We start from the raw sequence: 18554 nt of genomic DNA, 5'->3' as shown, positions 1-18554 counted from the left end.
CAGATGGAGGAAGGGAAGGAGGTAGGAAAAAAAAAAAAAAAAAAAAAAAAAAAAAAAAAAAAAAAAAAAAAGAGTAGGCAGCACAGGTTAGAGCCAGAACTAACTAAGAAATACATTTATGGCAACACTTTCCCGAAAGACACCAGAAAAGGAAGGGAGATTCAACTATGGACCCTGGGATCTTTGGAACCCCCTTTTTTCCAACTGCATGAGAAAATTAACTAGATTCACAATTGCCCATAGCCACCAATCCTTTCTTTGAATGAAACCTCATGAAATAGCCCAATATATAAAACATGACATCCAAAACATGATAGCCAAAAGCAGATTTATTATTTAGTCTCACAAAAATAAAAATAAAAAAATTATCCAGTGGTTACGAGGAGTCTAGGAAAACCTGTCCCAGTAATGCCAACTTGGAGGTGAAAGGCTGACTGGGGCAGCTGAGAAGTGGGACCTTCTGTTTGGCAGGCTTCCTCTCCCTTGCCTGGTCATGGTTTTCAGGTGAGAAGAGTGTTCCTGGCCCTGCTGGGGGTTCCCATGGCCCCGAACTCACAGTCTTCTTCTGAAATTTTGACCTGTTCCGTTTGAGAGCGTAGAATTCCCTCATCAAGTCCTCCACCTCCCACTGCTCTTCCTTCAGCCTCCGGCAGCAGTGCAGGGCAGCAGGGTCAATGGGGTGAGCTTCTGTGTTGAAGATGTACCCCCCAGCCCCCAGGATGCACTCCCCATAGGGGGTGATCACTGCGTCAAAGGTAGAGCCATTGTTGTGGATGAAGTTTGTTGGGTCAAACAGAAGGTAGAGGTATTTCACAGTCTCGGCCAGGAAGAATGACTCCATGCGGTTGTCCAGCTTGTGGTCTCGCAGATCTTTGATCTGACACGTGGGGGAAGGAAGCAAGTTGGAACAGCATCACCATTTGGTAGTAAGGGGCAGACAATCCCTTAAGAGTTCCTGTTCTGCCACTAAGCAGCTGAGGGCCTGTGAGCAAATCACTGAAACTTTCAGGACTTCACTCTTTCCCAAGCCACCATCATCTCTCACCTAGATTATCTCATCAGCTTCCCAGTAGGCTCCCGGCTTCCATCCTTAGCCTTATGGTTTATTTATTTATTTACTTACTTACTTATTTACTATTTTAAAAAATAGAGATGGAGTTTCACCATGTTTACCCAGGCTGGTCTGGATTATCACATCAGTTTCCAAATTGGCTTCCAGTTTTCATCCTTAGCCCTACAGTGCATTTATTTTTGTACTATTTTAAAAAATAGAGATGGGGATCTCACCGTGTTGCCCAGGCTGGTCTCGAAATCCCAGACTCAAGCAATTCCTCCTGCCTTGGCCTCCCAAAGTGCCAGGATGACAGGCATGAGACACACACCCAGCCCCTATAGTATATTTATAGCGTAAGTCTTCCTGTCAATCTCTACCCAACACTTTCATGCAGGATAAAAATGGAGTCATGACCTGGTCCCTGCTCCCTCCCTCCCTGCCCTCACCTCTTACCTCTCTAAGAGCTCCAGCTGCTACCTTTCTGTCCTGAGCTAGCACACACTCCTGCCTCGGGCTCTTTGCATCTGTGGTTCTTTCAGCCTGGAGCACTCTTGCCTCCAGTTTTCCTCATGGCTTACTCCCTCCCTTCCTTCAAGTCTCTGCTCAAAGGCTTCCTCACCAGAAAGGTCTCCAATAACCTTCCTCTATGACAGGACAATCTCCTATCCCATTTATCCCACCTTTTTGTGACTATAAACACAGAGCTATTGTCCCTTTTAATGATGGCATAGGATTCCATTGTGAAAATGTATCACCATTTACTTAGCTACCTCCCTGGAAGGGCATTCCGGTGATTCCCAAGTTTTTGTAAACAACTGATAAGGAGTCTTTTTTTTCCCCTCCATTCAGACCCAGAGTATCGATACTTACTAACTAGGTACTGCTGTTGATGAAAACTATTGACATTGTTTTAGTAAGGAGTCTTATTTAGAGAATTTCAACTGAGTTTTCAGGCATAGATGACTAAGATTACTTGCTATAAACATTTATTTTAGCTTCTCAGAATTAGTAATGCTTTTAAACAAAACATTCTCAGTGGACTTTATCTTACATTTAAAAATATGACTCAAATATGGTCTTGATATATCAAGACTATTATTTTCTTGCCCTGTTTGACAAAGGTCAGATGCCTGTTCCCATCACCACGGAAGACCTCCAAAGGGCTTCATATTCACGGAAATGAGCCCAGCATTCCTAGGAAAACCCCAGTAGGCTTATCATTTTGGTTTTTTACACAATACGGCATATTAGAAACCAAATCATATCAGGGCTTTATTTTTCCCCCTCCACATGCAGGTCTTCTCTCTTCGCCTACACTTATCTATATTTTACTTATAGAATACAATCACATTACAAAATTTTGCAAAATAAGTTGTTTTTTTAAAATTCTAATTCAAACATACTCCAAGAGCAAAATAAGTTTTTTGTTGTAGTTTTGAATTCCATACCCCAGCCCCAACTCTGTAGGCTTTCAGGGGAATTTTCTTCCAGACCATTTTCTTCTACATCCGCAATGGCTATTTATATCTTGCCTGCTTGGGTCCTATATGGATGTGAGATGCCTCTCACCTTTGACCTTTCAATCTATTCTCCACAGAGCAGCCAGAGCGATCTTTCTAAAATACGAATCAGATCATGTCACTACTCTGCTGTAAATCCTACCAAGTCTTCATATTCCAAGGAGAAAAAAACCCAAACTCTTTCCTGTGGCTTACACAAAGCCCTGTGATCTAGCCCCTGCCTACCTCTGGGACCTTATTTCTTCCCACTTTTCTCCTTGCTTACGCCACTCCAGCCACACTGGCCTTCTGTCTACCAGATACACATTCATGGTTTTTTTCTCATTAAAATGTAAGCTCTGTGAGAGCAGGGTCACCGCTATAACCCTTGGGCTAGCAGAGTGCCTGGCATGTGAAAGACATTCAATAAATATCTGGAAGACTAAGTAGGACTGCTTTGTTAAGGAGTCCCAGGTCTGAATATAGGGCTATGGGACTCTGGATTTCCCTAACAAAACTTTTTACGAAACTCGCCTTTTCAAAGTCACCAATTCAAACAGATCAAGGATCTCTGATGTGGGAGGAATGGCAAGGGCCTGGGTCAAAATCCCGAGGAACTAATCTTAGCTCTACCTCTACTAGCTGTGAGATCTTTAGCAAGGCACTTAGCTTCTCTGTTCTTTGGTCTCCCCATCTGTAAAACACAGGCATTATGTCTATCTCCAAGGTCCCTTCTAGTGCTGATACATCAGAACTCCCAAAGCTCTACTCTTAAAGAGGCTTTTTAGCAGCAATGGGGAAATTCTTCCCAGTTCTTGGGGCCATGAAAACACTTACGGTTGCAAATCCACACTCCACCTTGCTGATTTTTTCAATGGATTCCACAGCATCTCTTCCAAGTTCTAGAAGGGTGGGATCCCCCGTGGCACGGTAGAGGTACATTGCGCTTTCAATGAGTTCTGCAAAGTCCAAAGCAGACCCTCCTCAGTCAGTGGCTGCACAGGGATGGCCTGGGGCCTCTTAGGGCAGTGAGGGACTACTCTCCTCCATAGCTTGTCCATAAGGCCCCAACTAGTAGGAACACAGGATACCTCATCCAATGCTGAATTTCAGAGCCAGTATACCCAAAGCTTGAAGCTCAGGAGAGACCAGCACATTCAGGCTGACCAGTGATTCCCACCCCAAGGGAAAGAAAGGTAGCCAGGATCTGGGGTAGAGAAGGTGGCAGAGGCTGTTCCCCGCTTCCTCCTTAGTAGCAGAATTCCTAAACTTCAGCTAAACACAGGCTGCCTGGCTGCCAACGCTAACAATTATTCTAACAGCTAGGTGGGATTAAGGATGCCATGGCGAGCCATATAGGCTCTGAACTTGAGAGAGAAAAAATTTCTATCCTAATTAAGCTACTATTTTTTTTCTGTCACTCAGAGTCTAACCTAATTCCAAAACTCAAAAGAAGAGTAAGAGCCTGGCATCATAAGGCTCTTTCTGAGATAGAGGAGGCCAAAAGATGAAGGCTAAGATAACCAAGAGCAGGCCAGGCATGGTGGTTCATGCCTGTAATCCCAGTGCTTTGGGAGGCCAAGGGGAGAGGATCGTTTGAGCCCAGGAGTTTGAGGCCAGCCTGGGCAATATAGTGAGATCTTGTCCTTACAAAAAATAAAAATAATTAGCTGGATGTGGCATGCATCTGTAGTCCTAGCTACTCAGGAGGCTGTGGTAGGAGGATCACTTGAGCCCAGCAGTTTGAGGCTGCAATGAGGTGTGAGCAAGCCCCTGCAGCACTTCAGCCTGGTTGACAGAGTGAGACCTTATCTCAAAGCAAACAAATGAACAAATAACAACAACAAACATCAAAACATCAATCTAACAAAGATGTAGTTGTCAGTTCACTGTGCCCAGAAGAAAATGATGTTTTGTCTTGCCCAACTCTGTGCCTCAACTGGAACTTGATGTTAAGACATGAGCTCTATCTTAAGATGAGTATTAGCCAACAGGAGTGGGTCCAGATGAGAATATTTATTCTAGAGAAAAGAAAATCCAGGAAAATGTGTTTATTGCTTTCAAACACCTGAAGAACTTTTGCAGAGTTGACTTCAAGGGTGACTTCGGCTCAGTATGCTTTCTATTTTATCCACCTTTTCTAAGAGAGAAGAACCCCTGTCCCCTTTCTATACCATCATCTCCCCCAATCTTCTGTTCTGTTTTCCCCTGGGCTTGATCAGTGCTTCTTTCCCTTTTGGTTTATTGCTGCAAACTCTAGTTCTTATTTTATTTAATTAATTATTTTTTGTGTGTGACAGAGTCTCGCTCTGTCACCCAGGCTGGAGTGCTGTGGCACAATCTCCACTCACTGCAACCTCCATCTCCCATGTTCAAGCAATTCTCATGCCTCAACCTCCCAAGTAGCTGGGATTACAGTCCTGGCTAATTTTTGTATTTTTAGTGGAGACAGGGTTTTGTCATATTGGCCAGGCTTGTCTCAAACTCCTGACCTCAAGTGATCCGCCTGCCTTGGCCTCCTAAAGTGCTGAAATTATAGGCGTGAGTCACTGCACCCAGCCTCCAGTTCTCATTTTAGAGAAAAGGTCCCTGCCTATCTCCCCATTTCTCTTTTACTTCCTCCTCTTCTCCCCTTACAGACCTCTAGACAATTGCTAATGTAATTGCTCATATTCTAAGTCATAGACTAGGGCACACTCACTGCTAGATGAACACATTCTGTGTGTTCAAAAGCAGAAAAGATAGCGCTCTCATAGGAGGCTTCCTCTTCTTTTCGTTGTTTTTTTTTTTTTTTTTTTGAGATGGAGTCTCACTCTGTCACCCAGGCTGGAGTGCAGTGGCACGATCTTGGCTCACTGCAACCTCCACCTCCTGGATTCAAGCAATTCTCCTGTCTCAGCCTCCCGAATAGCTAGGATTACAGGTGCCCGTGACCATGCCCGGCTAATTTCTGTATTTTTAGTAGACATGGGGTTTCGCCACAGTGTCAGGCTGGTCTCGAACTCCTGACCTCAGTTGATTCACCTGCCTTGACCTCCCAAAGTGCTGGGATTACAGACATGAGCCACTGCACTCAGCCTCTTCTGCTTCTAGCAGCTGCTGGGGCCAGAGCCCCATGCCCAGTCATGGTCCTTCTCTCCTCGTGCATGAGCTTGTTAGTTACTGCTTCACTTTCCTGTGCATCTGACCAACTCTGTAGAGCAGTGGTCCCCAACCTTTTTGGCACCAGGGACCAGTTTCATGGAAGACAATTTTTCCATGAACTGGGATTGTAGGGGATGGTTTTGGGATAATTCAAGTGCATTACATTTATTGTGTACTTTATATTATTATTACATTGTAATATACAATGAAATAATTATACAATCCACCATAATGTAGAATCTTTGAGAGCCCTGAGCTTGTTTTCCTGCAACTAGACAGCCTCATGTAGGGGTGATGGAGATATGGGAGATACTGAGAGATCATCAGGCATTAGGTTCTGATAAGGAGCATGTAACCTAGATGTCTCACATGTGCAGTTCACAATACAGTTCTTGCTCCTATAAGCATCTAATGCGGCGGCTGATCTGACAGGAGATGGAGCTCAGGCAGCAACTCGAGCGATGGGGAGCGGCTGTAAATGCAGATGAAGCTCACTCACTCACAGGCTGCTCACCACCTGCTGTGTGACCTGGTTTCTTTTTTCTTTGTTTTTTGAGATGGACTCTCTCTCTGTCACCAAGGCTGGAGTGCAGTGGTGCGATCTCGGTTCACTGCAACCTTTGTCTCCCAGGCTCAAGCGATCCTCCTGCCTCAGCCTCCTGAGTAGCTGGGATTACAGAGTGTGCCACCATGCCCGGTTAATTTTTGTATTTTTAGTAGAGATGGGGTTTCACTATGTTGGTCAGGCTGGTCTCGAACTCCTGACCTTGTGATCCACCCGCCTCGGCCTCCCAAAGCACTGGGATTACAGCCATGAGCCACTGTACCTGGCATGACCTGGTTTCTAACAGGCCACAGACTGGTATTGGTGCATGGCCTGGGAGTTGGGGATCCCTGCTCTAGAGGAAGGCGACAGCCTGAAGTTTAGATTTGGAATTAGAAGTAAAAGCCTGCAGAAGCCTTTAGGCCAGGCTCTGTGCTCCAACACTGCTGATCAGAAACATATATCAGAGTATAAGGCTCTGGCCAATCCAGTGAAAGAGTAGTCCTTCTCTCCTATTTGTCATTGTTTTGGGGTAGAAAGGATGACTCCTGGATTCTTGACAGTGGTGCCTTATTTTTATTTATTTATTTATTTATTTATAAAGGCCAGGCTCCTTGGGTTAAGTTTACATGCCTCTGTGAAACATGCAGACGACCTGTCCCTTCCTGACCTTTCCTTTTTTTCTTTTCATTTTTTTTTTTTGAGACAGAATCTCCCTCTGTTGCCCAGGCTGGAGTGCAGTGGTGCGATCTCGGCTCACTGCAAGCTCCATCTTCCAGGCTCCAGCAATTCTCCTGTCTTGGCCTCCCAAGTAGCTGGGACTACAGGCATCTGCCACCATGCCTGACTAATTTTTGTATTTTTAGTAGAGACAGTGTTTAACCATATTGGTCAGGAAGTCTTCAACTCCTGACCTCAGGTGATCCGCCCACCTCGGCCTCTCAAAGTGCTGGGATTACAGGTGTGAGCCACCATGCCCGGCCTGAGTTTCTTGTTTTAAAAACATGCCATGAGAACAAATGCATGGGAAACACCAAGAACAGTGGCCTCTAAGGAGAGAAAAGTGACTAATTTGCTCTTTGCCCCTCTCCTGGTCCCATCCACACCTCCTACAATAACCACGTGAGTTAGAAGAGGAAGGAAATGGGGTACAGGAAGGCAGCATAAGCAGAAGCCACTAGGAAGGCCTGTCCCATGGCTAAAAGGCAATTCAGGTGGGAAAGTGAGAAATGTGTTAAAAAAATGGGCTCATGGCCTGTTTTAGGGTGAGGGGATGACGATGTGTGCTGACTAAGCTTCCTTCCTTTGTCCCCCTTTTTCTTCCCCTCCTCACAATTTTCAGCTTCCCTGAAGTGAATCAGAGGGCATCGGGGCTGGAAAGGAACATAAGACAGTGTTTCATGTATTGTCCTTTGCTTGATTCTGAGCTGTAAATCGGGAGGTGGAAGAGACTAGGTAATTCCTAAGGCCTGTCCAAAGTTCTAACATTCCATACACGTAAACATAATTTATCTGACCCACGGCCTTAGGAAGTTTGCCTACACTTCTGGAATCCTGATGGCAGGAGATCAAAAGGAGTCAACCTTGGCCTTTTCCTTCTCACTCATTTCCTGATTTGAAAGAGCACATGATTTAGTTAGGAGTCCTAGGTTCCTGGCCTAGCTCTGCACTTAAGAGCCAGGGGCAAGCCATTTCATCCCACTAGGCCTCAGTTTCCATATCTGAAAACACAGGGATAATTAACTCCTAGTAAGAAAACCACCCAGAGCCACTGGAAGGAACAGAAATGGGGAAAAAATGAACTTGTGAGCAGTTGTGGAGCATGGAGCCTTGTAGAGAGGGTTTGGGGTTTCAGGAACCAGGGCCTGCAGGCAGATGACAAGAAATGCTGCTCACCTGGCCGAAGCGGGTAGCCCTCTCGCTTCTCCACTGTGTATCCCTGAGGAATGTTGTAGAATTCTGGGAGCCCCCCAAACTGCTTCCATACGGTGTAGTAGTTGAGGAAGGTCCTCATGGCATTGTCAATGTCTCCAATGAGGCTCTGGGGGAGAAAGTGGCTGTCAGGCAGGTAGACATCAGGCATAAAATCCCACAGACAGGCTGGGCATGGTGGCTCACGCCTGTAATCCCAGCACTTTGGGAGGCCAAGGCGGGTGGATCACCTGAGGTCAGGAGTTTGAGACCAGCCTGACCAACATGGAGAAACCCCGTCTCTACTAAAAATACAAAAACTAGCCAGGTATGGTGGCGCATGTCTGTAATCCCAGCTACTCAGGAGGCTGAGGCAGACGAATCGCTTGAAACCAAGAGGCAGAGGTTGCGATAAGCTGAGATCACATCATTGCATTCCAGCCTGGGCAACAAGAGTGAAACTGTCTAAAAAAAATAAAACCCACAGACAAAACCCCACAGACAACCTCAAGAAAAGACAAAGTAAAATCTGTAGGGCCAAAAAGGCCTTTAATTAATCCCTGAGTCTGCCAGTTACTCAGTGTGGTGCTGAGCCAGACACTGGACTTCGCTGAGCCTCATATATGAGACGTAAAATACACCACCTATCTCGTACATTGTTGGAAGGAACAGAGATTGTATATTAAGTCCCTATATCTTCAGAGTAAATGTCAGCTATTCACAGTTTTAGAATTCAGCCAGCCAGTTCAAAATTCTAATAGGGAAAAGTTTGTCCTATGTCTCATTCCCACACCGCACTCCCAACAGATAACCATTTTTTTGTTTTTGTTTTTGTTTTTGAGACAGGGTCTGGCTCTGTCTCCCACACCACACTCCCAACAGATAACCATTTTTGTTTTTGTTTTTGTTTTTGAGACAGGGTCTGGCTCTGTCTCCCAGGCTGGAGTGCAATGGCACAATTATGGTTCACTGCAGCCTTGACCTCCTAGGCTCAAGAGATCCTCCCACCTCAGCCTCCCATGTAGCTGGGACCACAGGCACACTCCACAACTCCTGGCTAATGTTTTTATTTTCTGTGGAGATGGGGGGTCTCATTTTGCTGCCTGGCTAGCCTCAAACTCCTGGGCTCAAGTGATCTGCCTACCTCAGCCTCCCAATATGCTGGGATTACAAGCATGACCCATTATGCCCAGCCTCAGATAACCATTACTGGTGTCTTGTATAATTTTCCAGAGTTTCTTTATGCATGAGTATATGTTATTTTCCCAACACTAAAAAATAGCCTTTGGTTTCTTATTAATAGGGATATTAATTATCTCCATATTTTCAGATTCAGAAATTTGGCTTTCAGATATTTTTGACTTGGTTCCAACAACTAATGTGGCAATAAATAATTCTGTATATATGTCACATCAAACAGATGTAAAGTGTTGTATGTAAGGTACATTTTCAGAATTAGGATCACTGGGTCAAAGTACATATGCATTCATAATTTTACCAGCTATTAGTAAGTAGCCATTACTATTAATGTAATCTAACAAGGAAGCAGCTGACCTTGACATCTTCATTGGATGTCTCATGGACAGAATAAACTTGGCAACTCCTAAACAAATTTCTTGGTTCCCCTACTTTCCCACAAAGTTGTCTTCCTGCTTTGGCCTTCTTCCCTTCTTGGTAAATGGCATAATGTCTAGCCGGTTATTCTGGATAGAAATCTGGTGGTCATTTGTTTTGTTTTATTTTGTTTTTTGAGGCAGGGTCTCACTCTGTAGCCCAGGCTGCAGTGGCGTGATCATGGTTCACTGCAGCCTTGATCTCCTGGGCTCAAGCAATCCTTCCACCGCAGTCTCTCCTGTAGCTGGGACTAAAGGCATGTGCCACCACACTCAGCTAATTTTTTATTTTTTGTAGAGATGAGGTCTTGCTATGTTGCCCAGGTGGGACTACTTTTTCTTTAAACTTTTAAAAATCTAGATTATAAGAACACCTTGGTACATGCACTGTTTTGAAACACCAAAGGGAGTAGATTAGACGAGCTCTAAGATTCTTCCGGCTGCAACTCCATCAGACCATGTAATGGGAAAATAACGAGATGGCAGAGTGGCATGAGCTGCTTCCCACCCTTCCTGAGGCCCACTGTCAAGCTCGGACAGAAATGCCCAGTGGAGAAACAGCTGTTGCCAATGGCTGTTCCTGCCCAGACTGGAAATGTACTGTCGGCTTTTATTTTAAGGACTACAACATTCCATGGCAAACTGGAAGCTCAGTTCCTGACACTCAATTTGGCAGAACTCTAAATCTATCTAATTCACTCTAGGTCTCTCTTCCATCCTCAACCTGTCCCTCCAAAAAGAGTACTCAAGCAACTCACAAAGTATCTTATTTGACTTATATATCAAAATGAGCTTGCTTTGCCAGACCCACATTCTTTGATCATTCCTACCTGAAGACCAGGCCAGTAGGCCTCCAAGGACTGGAAGACTGGCATGGACACAGTCCCCTTGTACATCTGCACCCACAGGTACCAGTCATCGAAGCGGGTGTAGTTCCGGATGGCTTTGTTATACTCTGCAGTGGGGGAGGTGAGATCACGGACATATGAGTGATTAAGAGAGGCCTGGACAAAAGGCAGGCCTGGATAGCAGATGTGAGGACTTATACTTTTGAAAGAGTGCCAGGATGCAATGAGGCAAGCTGACTAGAAAGGAGCATGGATTCTGGAGTCAAACTTTCAGGCTCAAATTCCTGGATTTCCAGCTCTAGCACTTGCTAGCTGTGACCTGGGGCAGGTTTTTCCCTTGTAAGTCGCAGCCTTATTATCTATAAAATGGGGAAAGTAATTGATATGGTTTGGTTGTGTCCCCACCTACATCTCATGTTGAATTGCAGCTCCCATAATTCCCATGTGTTGTGGAAGGGACCTGGTGGGAGATAACTGAATCGTGGTGGTCTCCCCCATACAATTCTCGTGGTAGTAAGTCTCATGAGATCTGATGGTTTTATCAGGGGAAACCCTTTCACTTGGCTCTCATTCTCTCTTGCCTGCCACCACATAAGATGTGCCTTTTGCTTTCCACCATGATTGTGAGGCCTCCCCAGTCATGTGGAACTGTGAGTCCATTAAACTTCTTTTTCTTTATAAATTACCCAGTCTTGACTGTGTCTTTATCAGCAGTATGAAAATGGACTAACACAGTAATGTTATGTAGCTGTGGGACCTTTCAGTCATTTATTTAAAAAACAAACATTTGCTGAGCACCTACTAGGTACCAAGTACCTATGTGGTTGTAAACAAGACAAAGTCCAGCCCTCAGAGAACTTACATTCTAGTGGGAACTTGCATTTATCCCTCATATCTCTCCCCTAGATTGTAAATCCATGAGGCCTGGGACCTTGCTTTGTTCCTTGCAGAATCCCCCACATTAGTACGAGCAATAAATATTTTCTGAATGGACAAAGTGCCAAATATACATGCAAATAAATAAGATAACAAAAGTTGTAAGGATGATATGAAGCAGTCCATGTTCAGAGCTTGGCACAATGCTTGCCACATCCATGGTATTCAAGAAATATTTTTTGAATAAATGAGTACAGTAGTCTCCCCTTATTTGAGGGGAATACTTTCCAAGACCCTCAGTGGATGTCTGAAACCATGGATAGTACTAAATCAACTCTATATACAGTCATGCGCCACATAACAACATCTCGGTCAACACCGAACTGTATAGATGGTGGTGGTCCTGTAAGATTATAATAGAGCTGAAAAATTCCCACAGCCTAAAGATATCGTAACTGTTGTACTTTTATAATGCAATGCATTATTCACGTGTTTGTGGTGATGCTGGTGTAAACAAATCTACTGTGCTGCCAGTCATAAAAGTATAACATATACAATTATATACAGTACACGATATTTGATAATAAACAACTATTTATTGCTTTATGTATTCACTATACCATACTTTCATCATTAGAGTACTCTTTCCACTTATATAAAAAGGTCAACTGTGAACAGCTTCAGGCAGGTCCTTTGAGGAATTCCAGAAGGCATTGTTATCGTAGGAGATGACAGCACTCAGTATTACTTCCCCTGAGGGCCTTCTACTAGGACAACATGGGGGAGTGGAAGACAATGATATTGATGATCTTGACCCTCTGTGGGCCTAGGCTAATGCATGTTTGTATCTTAGTTTTTAACAAAAAAGTTTAAAAGGTAAAAACAAAATAAAAATAGAAAAAAAACTCAGTGAATAAGGATATTAAAAAATATTTCTGTATAGCTATACAATTTTTTTTTTTTTTTTTTAAAGACAGAGTCTTGCTCTGTCTCCAGGCTGGAGTGCAGTGGTGTGATCTCAGCTCACTGCAACCTCCACCTCCTGAGTTCAAATAATTCTCCTGCCTCAGCCTCCAGAGTAGCTGGCACTACAGGCACGTGCCACCATACCCAGTTAATTTTTAGTAGAGACAGCATTTCACTATGTTGGCCAGGATGGTCTCAATCTCCTGACCTTGTGATATGCCCATCTCGGCCTCCCAAAGTGCTGAGATTACAGGCAAGAGCCACCATGCCCGGCCATAATGTGTTTTAAGTTAAGAGTTACTATAAATGAGTCAAAAGTGTTTAAAAGTTTTAAAGTTTATAAAGTAAAAAAGTTACAGTAAGCTAACATTAATCTATTATTGGAGGCCAGGCATGGTGGCTCATGCCTGTAATCCCAGCACTTTGGGAGGCAGAGGTGGGTGGATATCACCTGAGGTCAGGAGTTCGTGACAAACCTGGCCAACATGGTGAAACCCCATCTCTACTAAAAATACAAAAATTAGCCAGGCGTGGTGGTGTGTGTGTGTAATCCCAGTTACTCAGAAGGCTGAGGCAGGAGAATTGCTTGAACCTAGGAGGCGGAGGTTGCAGTAAGCCAAGATTACACAACTGCACTCCAGCCTGGGCAACAGGGGGAGACTCTGTCTCAAAAAAAAAAAAAAAAAAAAAAAAAAAAAAAAAAAAAAAAACAAAAAAAAAAAAAAAAAAAAAAAAAAAAAATTATTACTGGAGAAAGAAAATAAAAATTTTAAATAAATTTAGTGTAGCCTACGTGTATAGTATTTATAAAGTTTACAGCAGTGTAATGACCTAGGCCTTGACATTTACTCACCACTCACTGACTCACCCAGAGCAACTTCCTCTCCTGTAAACTTCATTCATGGTAGGTGGACCACTTTTTATCTTTTATGCTGTATTTGTACTGTACTTTTTCTATGTTTAGATACATAAATACTTACCATTCTATTACAATTGTCTACAGTATTCAGTAGAGTAACATGCTGTACAGGTTTGTAGCCTAGTAGCAATAGGCTACACCATACAGCCTAGGTATGTAGTTGGCTATACCGTCTAGGTTTGCTTAAGTACACCCTATGACATTTGCACAATGATGAAATCACCTAATGATGCAATTCTCAGAAAGTATCCCTGTCACTGAGCAACGTGTGACTACTGTTTTCCTATACATACATATCTATGAGAAAGTTTAATTCATTAATGTTTAAAAACGTTTTTATTTTTGAGACAGGGTCTTACTCTGTCACTCAGGCTGAAGTGCAGTGGTATGATATGGCTCACTACACCCTCAACCTCCCAGGCTTAAGCACTCCTCCACCTCAGCCTTCCAAGTAGCTGGGACCACAGGTATGCACCACCATGCCCAGCTAATTTTTAAATTTTTTTGTAGAGATGAGGTCTCACCATGTTGCCCAGGCTGATCTCAAACTTTTGGGGTCAAGCAATTGTCTTGCAGCAGTCTACCAAAGCACTGGGATTACAGGCATGATGACCCACTGTGCCCAGCCGAAAAAATTTAATTTATAAATTAGGCATGGGAAGAGATGAAGAACAATAACTAATAATAAAACAGAACAATTATAACAATACATGGTATAGAAGTTATGTGAATTTGTCCTTTTGGTAAGAGACAGAAAAGAAATTATGTGAATTTGGTTTCTCAAAATATCTTTTTTTTTTTTTTTTATGAGATGGGGTCTTGCTCTATATTGCCCAGGCTGGTCTCAAACTCCTGGCCTTAAGCAATCCTCCCATCCAAAGCATGGGGATGACAGATGTGAGCCACTGCACCCAGCCTCAAAATATTTTATCTGACTGTACTCACCTATTTTCAGACTGCAGTTGACCATGGAAATCAAAACCGGGGATAACAGGGGACTACCACAGCTATAATAATCATAGTAATTAGGTGCTCAACAATTCCTTGATATTGCTAGTGTCTAAGGGCCTACAGGGTAAGATGTATTTGTTCAACAGGCATTAATCTATTCCCTACTACATGTAAAGCACTGTGGGAAACATAAAATGAATAAGGCATAGATCCTACATTCAATTGGTAGAGCTGTAACTCTGTTTTTTTTGTTTTGTTTTGTTTTGTTTTGTTTTGTTTTGTTTGAGACAGAGTCTTGCTCTGTCACCCAGGCTGGAGTGCAATGGCTTGATCTCTGCTCACTGCAACCTCCACCTACTGGATTCAAGTGATTCTCCTGACACAGCCTCCCGAGTAGCTGGGATTACAGGTGCACACCACCATGCCCAGCTAATTTTTTTGTATTTTTAGTAAAGACGGGGTTTCACCATGTTGGCCAGGCTGGTCTTGAACTCCTGATGTTGTGATTCACCCGCCTTGGCCTCCCAAAGTGCTGGGATTACAGGCATGAGCCACCACACCTGGCCAAGCTGTAACTATTGATGAGAGCTAACCACAAAAAAGATGTTGAAGGTCCTAAATTCTGAAGAAGGATCAACCTACTTTCTAGGCAAGGTGACATTTAAGCTAGGCTTTGAAGGGTGAAAAGAATTTGGCCACAGGAAGACAGGAAAAAAGACATTCTAGGCAAAGAAGACACCATGTGCAATGGCCAGGAGTTAAGAAATCCAGGGCCACACACAGAGAATGCCGCATGCTTCAGCTGGATCTTGCAAGAAGGCATAAAGTGGTGTAGTGGGCATGAAGTGGGCAGCGTAAGTCCACAGTGGCTCTGAATGCAGCCTTGGGTATTCAGAACTGATTCTGCAGGCACTCAGGCTGGGCACAGTGGCTCACGCCTGTAATTCCAGCATTTTGGGAGGCCGAGGCGGGCAGATCACCTGAGGTCAAGAGTTTGAGACCAGCCTGGCCAACATGATGAAACCCCATTTCTACTAAAAACACAAAAATTAGCTGGGCATGGTGGTGTGCACCTGTAATCCCAGCTACTCAGGAGGCTGAGGCAAGAGTGTCGCTTGAACCCAGGAGGCAGAGGTTGCAGTGAGCCGAGATTGTGCCACTACAATCCAGCCTGGGAGACAGGGCAAGACTCTGTCTCCAAAAAAAAAAGAAAGAAAGTTTATAAACAAACCACACATCAACAAGAAAAATCAGGGGGAAAGCTCCCTTACCCTGCCCTTTTTACCTAGGAACATGGCCATGAGCTTCTCATCCTGAAGGAGGATGGCTCCTTTCACCAAGTACTCAAAGTAGGAGTCCACACCAGCCCCGATGCCTGCGTCCTGGGCCACCCACTTGCCAGTGAGCACATCAATGTGGTTGCCGACCTGAGGGAGCAAGAAAGACACATGGTCTCAAGGGGGAAGCCGATGGCCAAAAAAGGATCTACTCACCCCCAACCCTGACTGCGCAGGGAGATGCAAGGCAGGCACCCCAGTGCTTCTTGGGAGACACACAGACCATGAGAAGGAAGGGCAAGGCTGGATCATGACCAGCCTTTCTGTACATCTGTATAGTAGAGATGCATCTCATGCACATTTATCAGGACTTAATTATACACACTGAGCAAAAAATGAAAAAGAAAAATGATTTGGAGTGTTTATGCCCTGTCTGGAGTGAGTGTGAGATGGAAGATGAGAATTTGCTGTTTCCACAATCTGTCTCTGACATCTCAGCACTAAGCATGTGATTCCTGTATCTGAAGACACAGACATGCTTACGTATTCCCATAAATTAACTCAAGAGGAACATCCACCAAGAAGACAGAGTGGTTCTAAGGAGAGAAACTGAATAGCTGGAGACAGGGACATAAGGGGACTTCACCAATGTCACTGAGTACCTTTTCTTGTATCCTTTGACCTTTTTTTAATTGTTCACTCTCTGTAGAGACTATCAAAAATTGCCAATGCTGGCCAAGCACCTTGGGTCACAACTGTAATCCCAGCACTTTGGGAGGCTGAGGCAGGTGGATCACTTGAGGTCAGGAGTTCAAGACCAGCTTGGCCAACATGACCTCAAGTGACCTCAAGAACCCTGTCTCTACTAAAAACACAAAAATTAGCCAGGCATGGTGGTGTGCGCCTATAGTCCCAGCTACTCAGGAGGCAGAGAATCACTTGAACCCAGGAGGTGAAGGGCGACAGAGCAAGACTCTGCCTCAGGCCGGGCGCGGTGGCTCAAGCCTGTAATCCCAGCACTTTGGGAGGCCGAGGCGGGTGGATCACGAGGTCAAGAGATCGAGACCATCCTGGTCNAATCCCAGCACTTTGGGAGGCCAAGGCGGGCAGCTCAAGAGGTCAGGAGATCAAGACCATCCTGGCCAACATGGTGAAATCCTGTCTCTACTAACAATACAAAAATTGGGTGGGCGTGGCGGCGCATGCCTGTGATCCTGGCTGCTCAGGAAGTTGAGGCAGGAGAATCCCTGGAATCTGGGAAACAGAGGTTGCAGTGAGCCAAGACCAAGCCACTGCACTTCAGCCTTGGTGACAGAGGGAGACCCCATCTCAGGGGGAAAAAAAAAAAAAAAAAGAGGTGATTCAGCCAAAGGCCACATAGAGTCAAAAAGAGCTGGGATGGGAACACCTGCCCCATGCCCACTCCTAGCCCCAGTCCAGTTCTTTCCCCTCCCCACCCGAGTGCCTTCTGATTCAAGACGAGAACTGGACAACCAGTCAGAGACAGAGATTTCCTCTCTGAGCCTAAAGTCAAATAACTCTAGAGCAGCCTGTGCGTCACCAAGCTGCGAACAAAAGTGTCGACACTTCCAAGAACCACAGGGTCTAGCAACTCTGTCTGCCACAGATAAGAAACTTGCTGTCTGGGAGGCACCAATGGGAGAGTGAGTCGCAACCAGAAAGGGCCCTAAGTAATATTTCAGGAAAGTCAGGCCGTATTAAAAAGAAGGGGAGTGACAAAATCCTGTTTCTTGACCTTTTTTAATAAAATGACCAGTGACCAAAAATAAGTAAATAATAAAGGAGGAGCAGCTAGGCAGAGTTTCCAGGGTTTCCTCCAGGGATGAATCACACAGGACACAATGTCTGCAAGAAGATGCTCAAGCCATGAGCCACGAGTGAGACCTCAACCCAGCTCTATCTTCAGCTCTCCCCAAAAGCAGAGGCAAAGTGCTGCGTGAGAGGGATAAAGGGGCCGGGTGTGGGGGCTCGCACCTGTAATCCCAACACTTTGGGGGGCCGAGGCAGGTAGATCACTTGATCCCGGGAGTTCAAGACCAGCCTGGGCAACATGGTGGAACCCCATCTCTACAAAAAAAAGGTAGCCATGCGTGGTGGCATGTGCCTGTAATCCCAGCTACTCAGGAGGCTGAGGTGGGAGAATCAACTGAGCCCAGAGGTTCGAGGCTGCAGTGAGCCATGATCATACCACTGCACTCTAGCCTGGGCGACAGAGCGAGACCCTGCCTCAAAAAAAAAAATAAATAAATAAAGATATGTATTTTTCATATAGCTTAGACCCTCAGGGAAGCTAGTAACTTCAGCTGGTACTCAAAGAAATAGCTAACTGTCCTGTGTGAGTTTAGGTTCCCCAGGAGCATACCCTCAGCAAGGAAGACAGAAAGTAGTTGATTTGAAAGGTGAGTCCCTGTAAACACCAGTAGAGGAGAGGGAAAGGGAGGCAGGGCAAGGGAGGCAGCATTGAAGAGGTATGCCAAGAGGCAGGTTTCCACCGTGGGAACTGGAGTTCAATCCTGCTGGGGAGCTCAGGAATTCAGTGTAGAGCTCGAGCCTTGGAGTGACCCCACCCAAGGGGCAGGGAGCTGGAATGTTTATCACCAACTCCCAACGCTATCAGTTACTGGCTTGAGAGTCACCCATGGGTAGCATTAAATCTGGGCCTCTTTGCTTGTGGGTCTCCTCTTGTGCCTGGAGCCCCTCTGTCTTTGGCTGACAATCAGAGTGGCTCCAGGCACCAGAGGAGACCCACAGGCAAAGAGGCCCAGGTAATGGCAGCTGGAAGACTGGCCAGTGTGCACGGAAATGGTAAGAGTTGAGAGGATATGGGCACAGCACCAACAGAGTCCACTACAGTCCCACTGCTGGAGCAAAACCTGCCTGAGTTAGACTTACTAAGAGATTTATTACAGGTCTCCTCCAGGGGGTTGGGCA

The 18554-nt window shown here is 44.9% G+C and overlaps 1 protein-coding gene and 1 non-coding gene across 2 annotated transcripts in view; both read right to left on the bottom strand.

Moving 5' to 3' along the window:
* Positions 1-310: 310 nt before the first annotated feature.
* EDEM2 (ER degradation enhancing alpha-mannosidase like protein 2) overlaps positions 311-18554 on the bottom strand; it is a 32070-nt gene continuing 13826 nt past the window's right edge. The window contains exons 7-11 of the mRNA XM_017513565.2: positions 15611-15752; positions 10596-10720; positions 8138-8282; positions 3391-3512; positions 311-877 (exon numbers count right to left, since the gene is read on the bottom strand). Of these exons, the coding sequence (XP_017369054.1) occupies positions 377-877; positions 3391-3512; positions 8138-8282; positions 10596-10720; positions 15611-15752 (1035 nt within the window). The 3' untranslated portion in view covers positions 311-376. The remainder of the gene's footprint in view (positions 878-3390; positions 3513-8137; positions 8283-10595; positions 10721-15610; positions 15753-18554) is intronic.
* Positions 1896-1968, bottom strand: LOC119469294. Its single transcript, XR_005198098.1, has one exon. It is a non-coding gene; the product is annotated as a small nucleolar RNA SNORD56 (small nucleolar RNA).

The sequence above is a fragment of the Cebus imitator genome, unplaced genomic scaffold (assembly GCF_001604975.1).
Source record: "Cebus imitator isolate Cc_AM_T3 unplaced genomic scaffold, Cebus_imitator-1.0 Scaffold18, whole genome shotgun sequence".
Taxonomy (NCBI): Eukaryota; Metazoa; Chordata; class Mammalia; order Primates; family Cebidae; genus Cebus; species Cebus imitator.
This window is presented reverse-complemented; position numbering and strand designations above follow the sequence as displayed.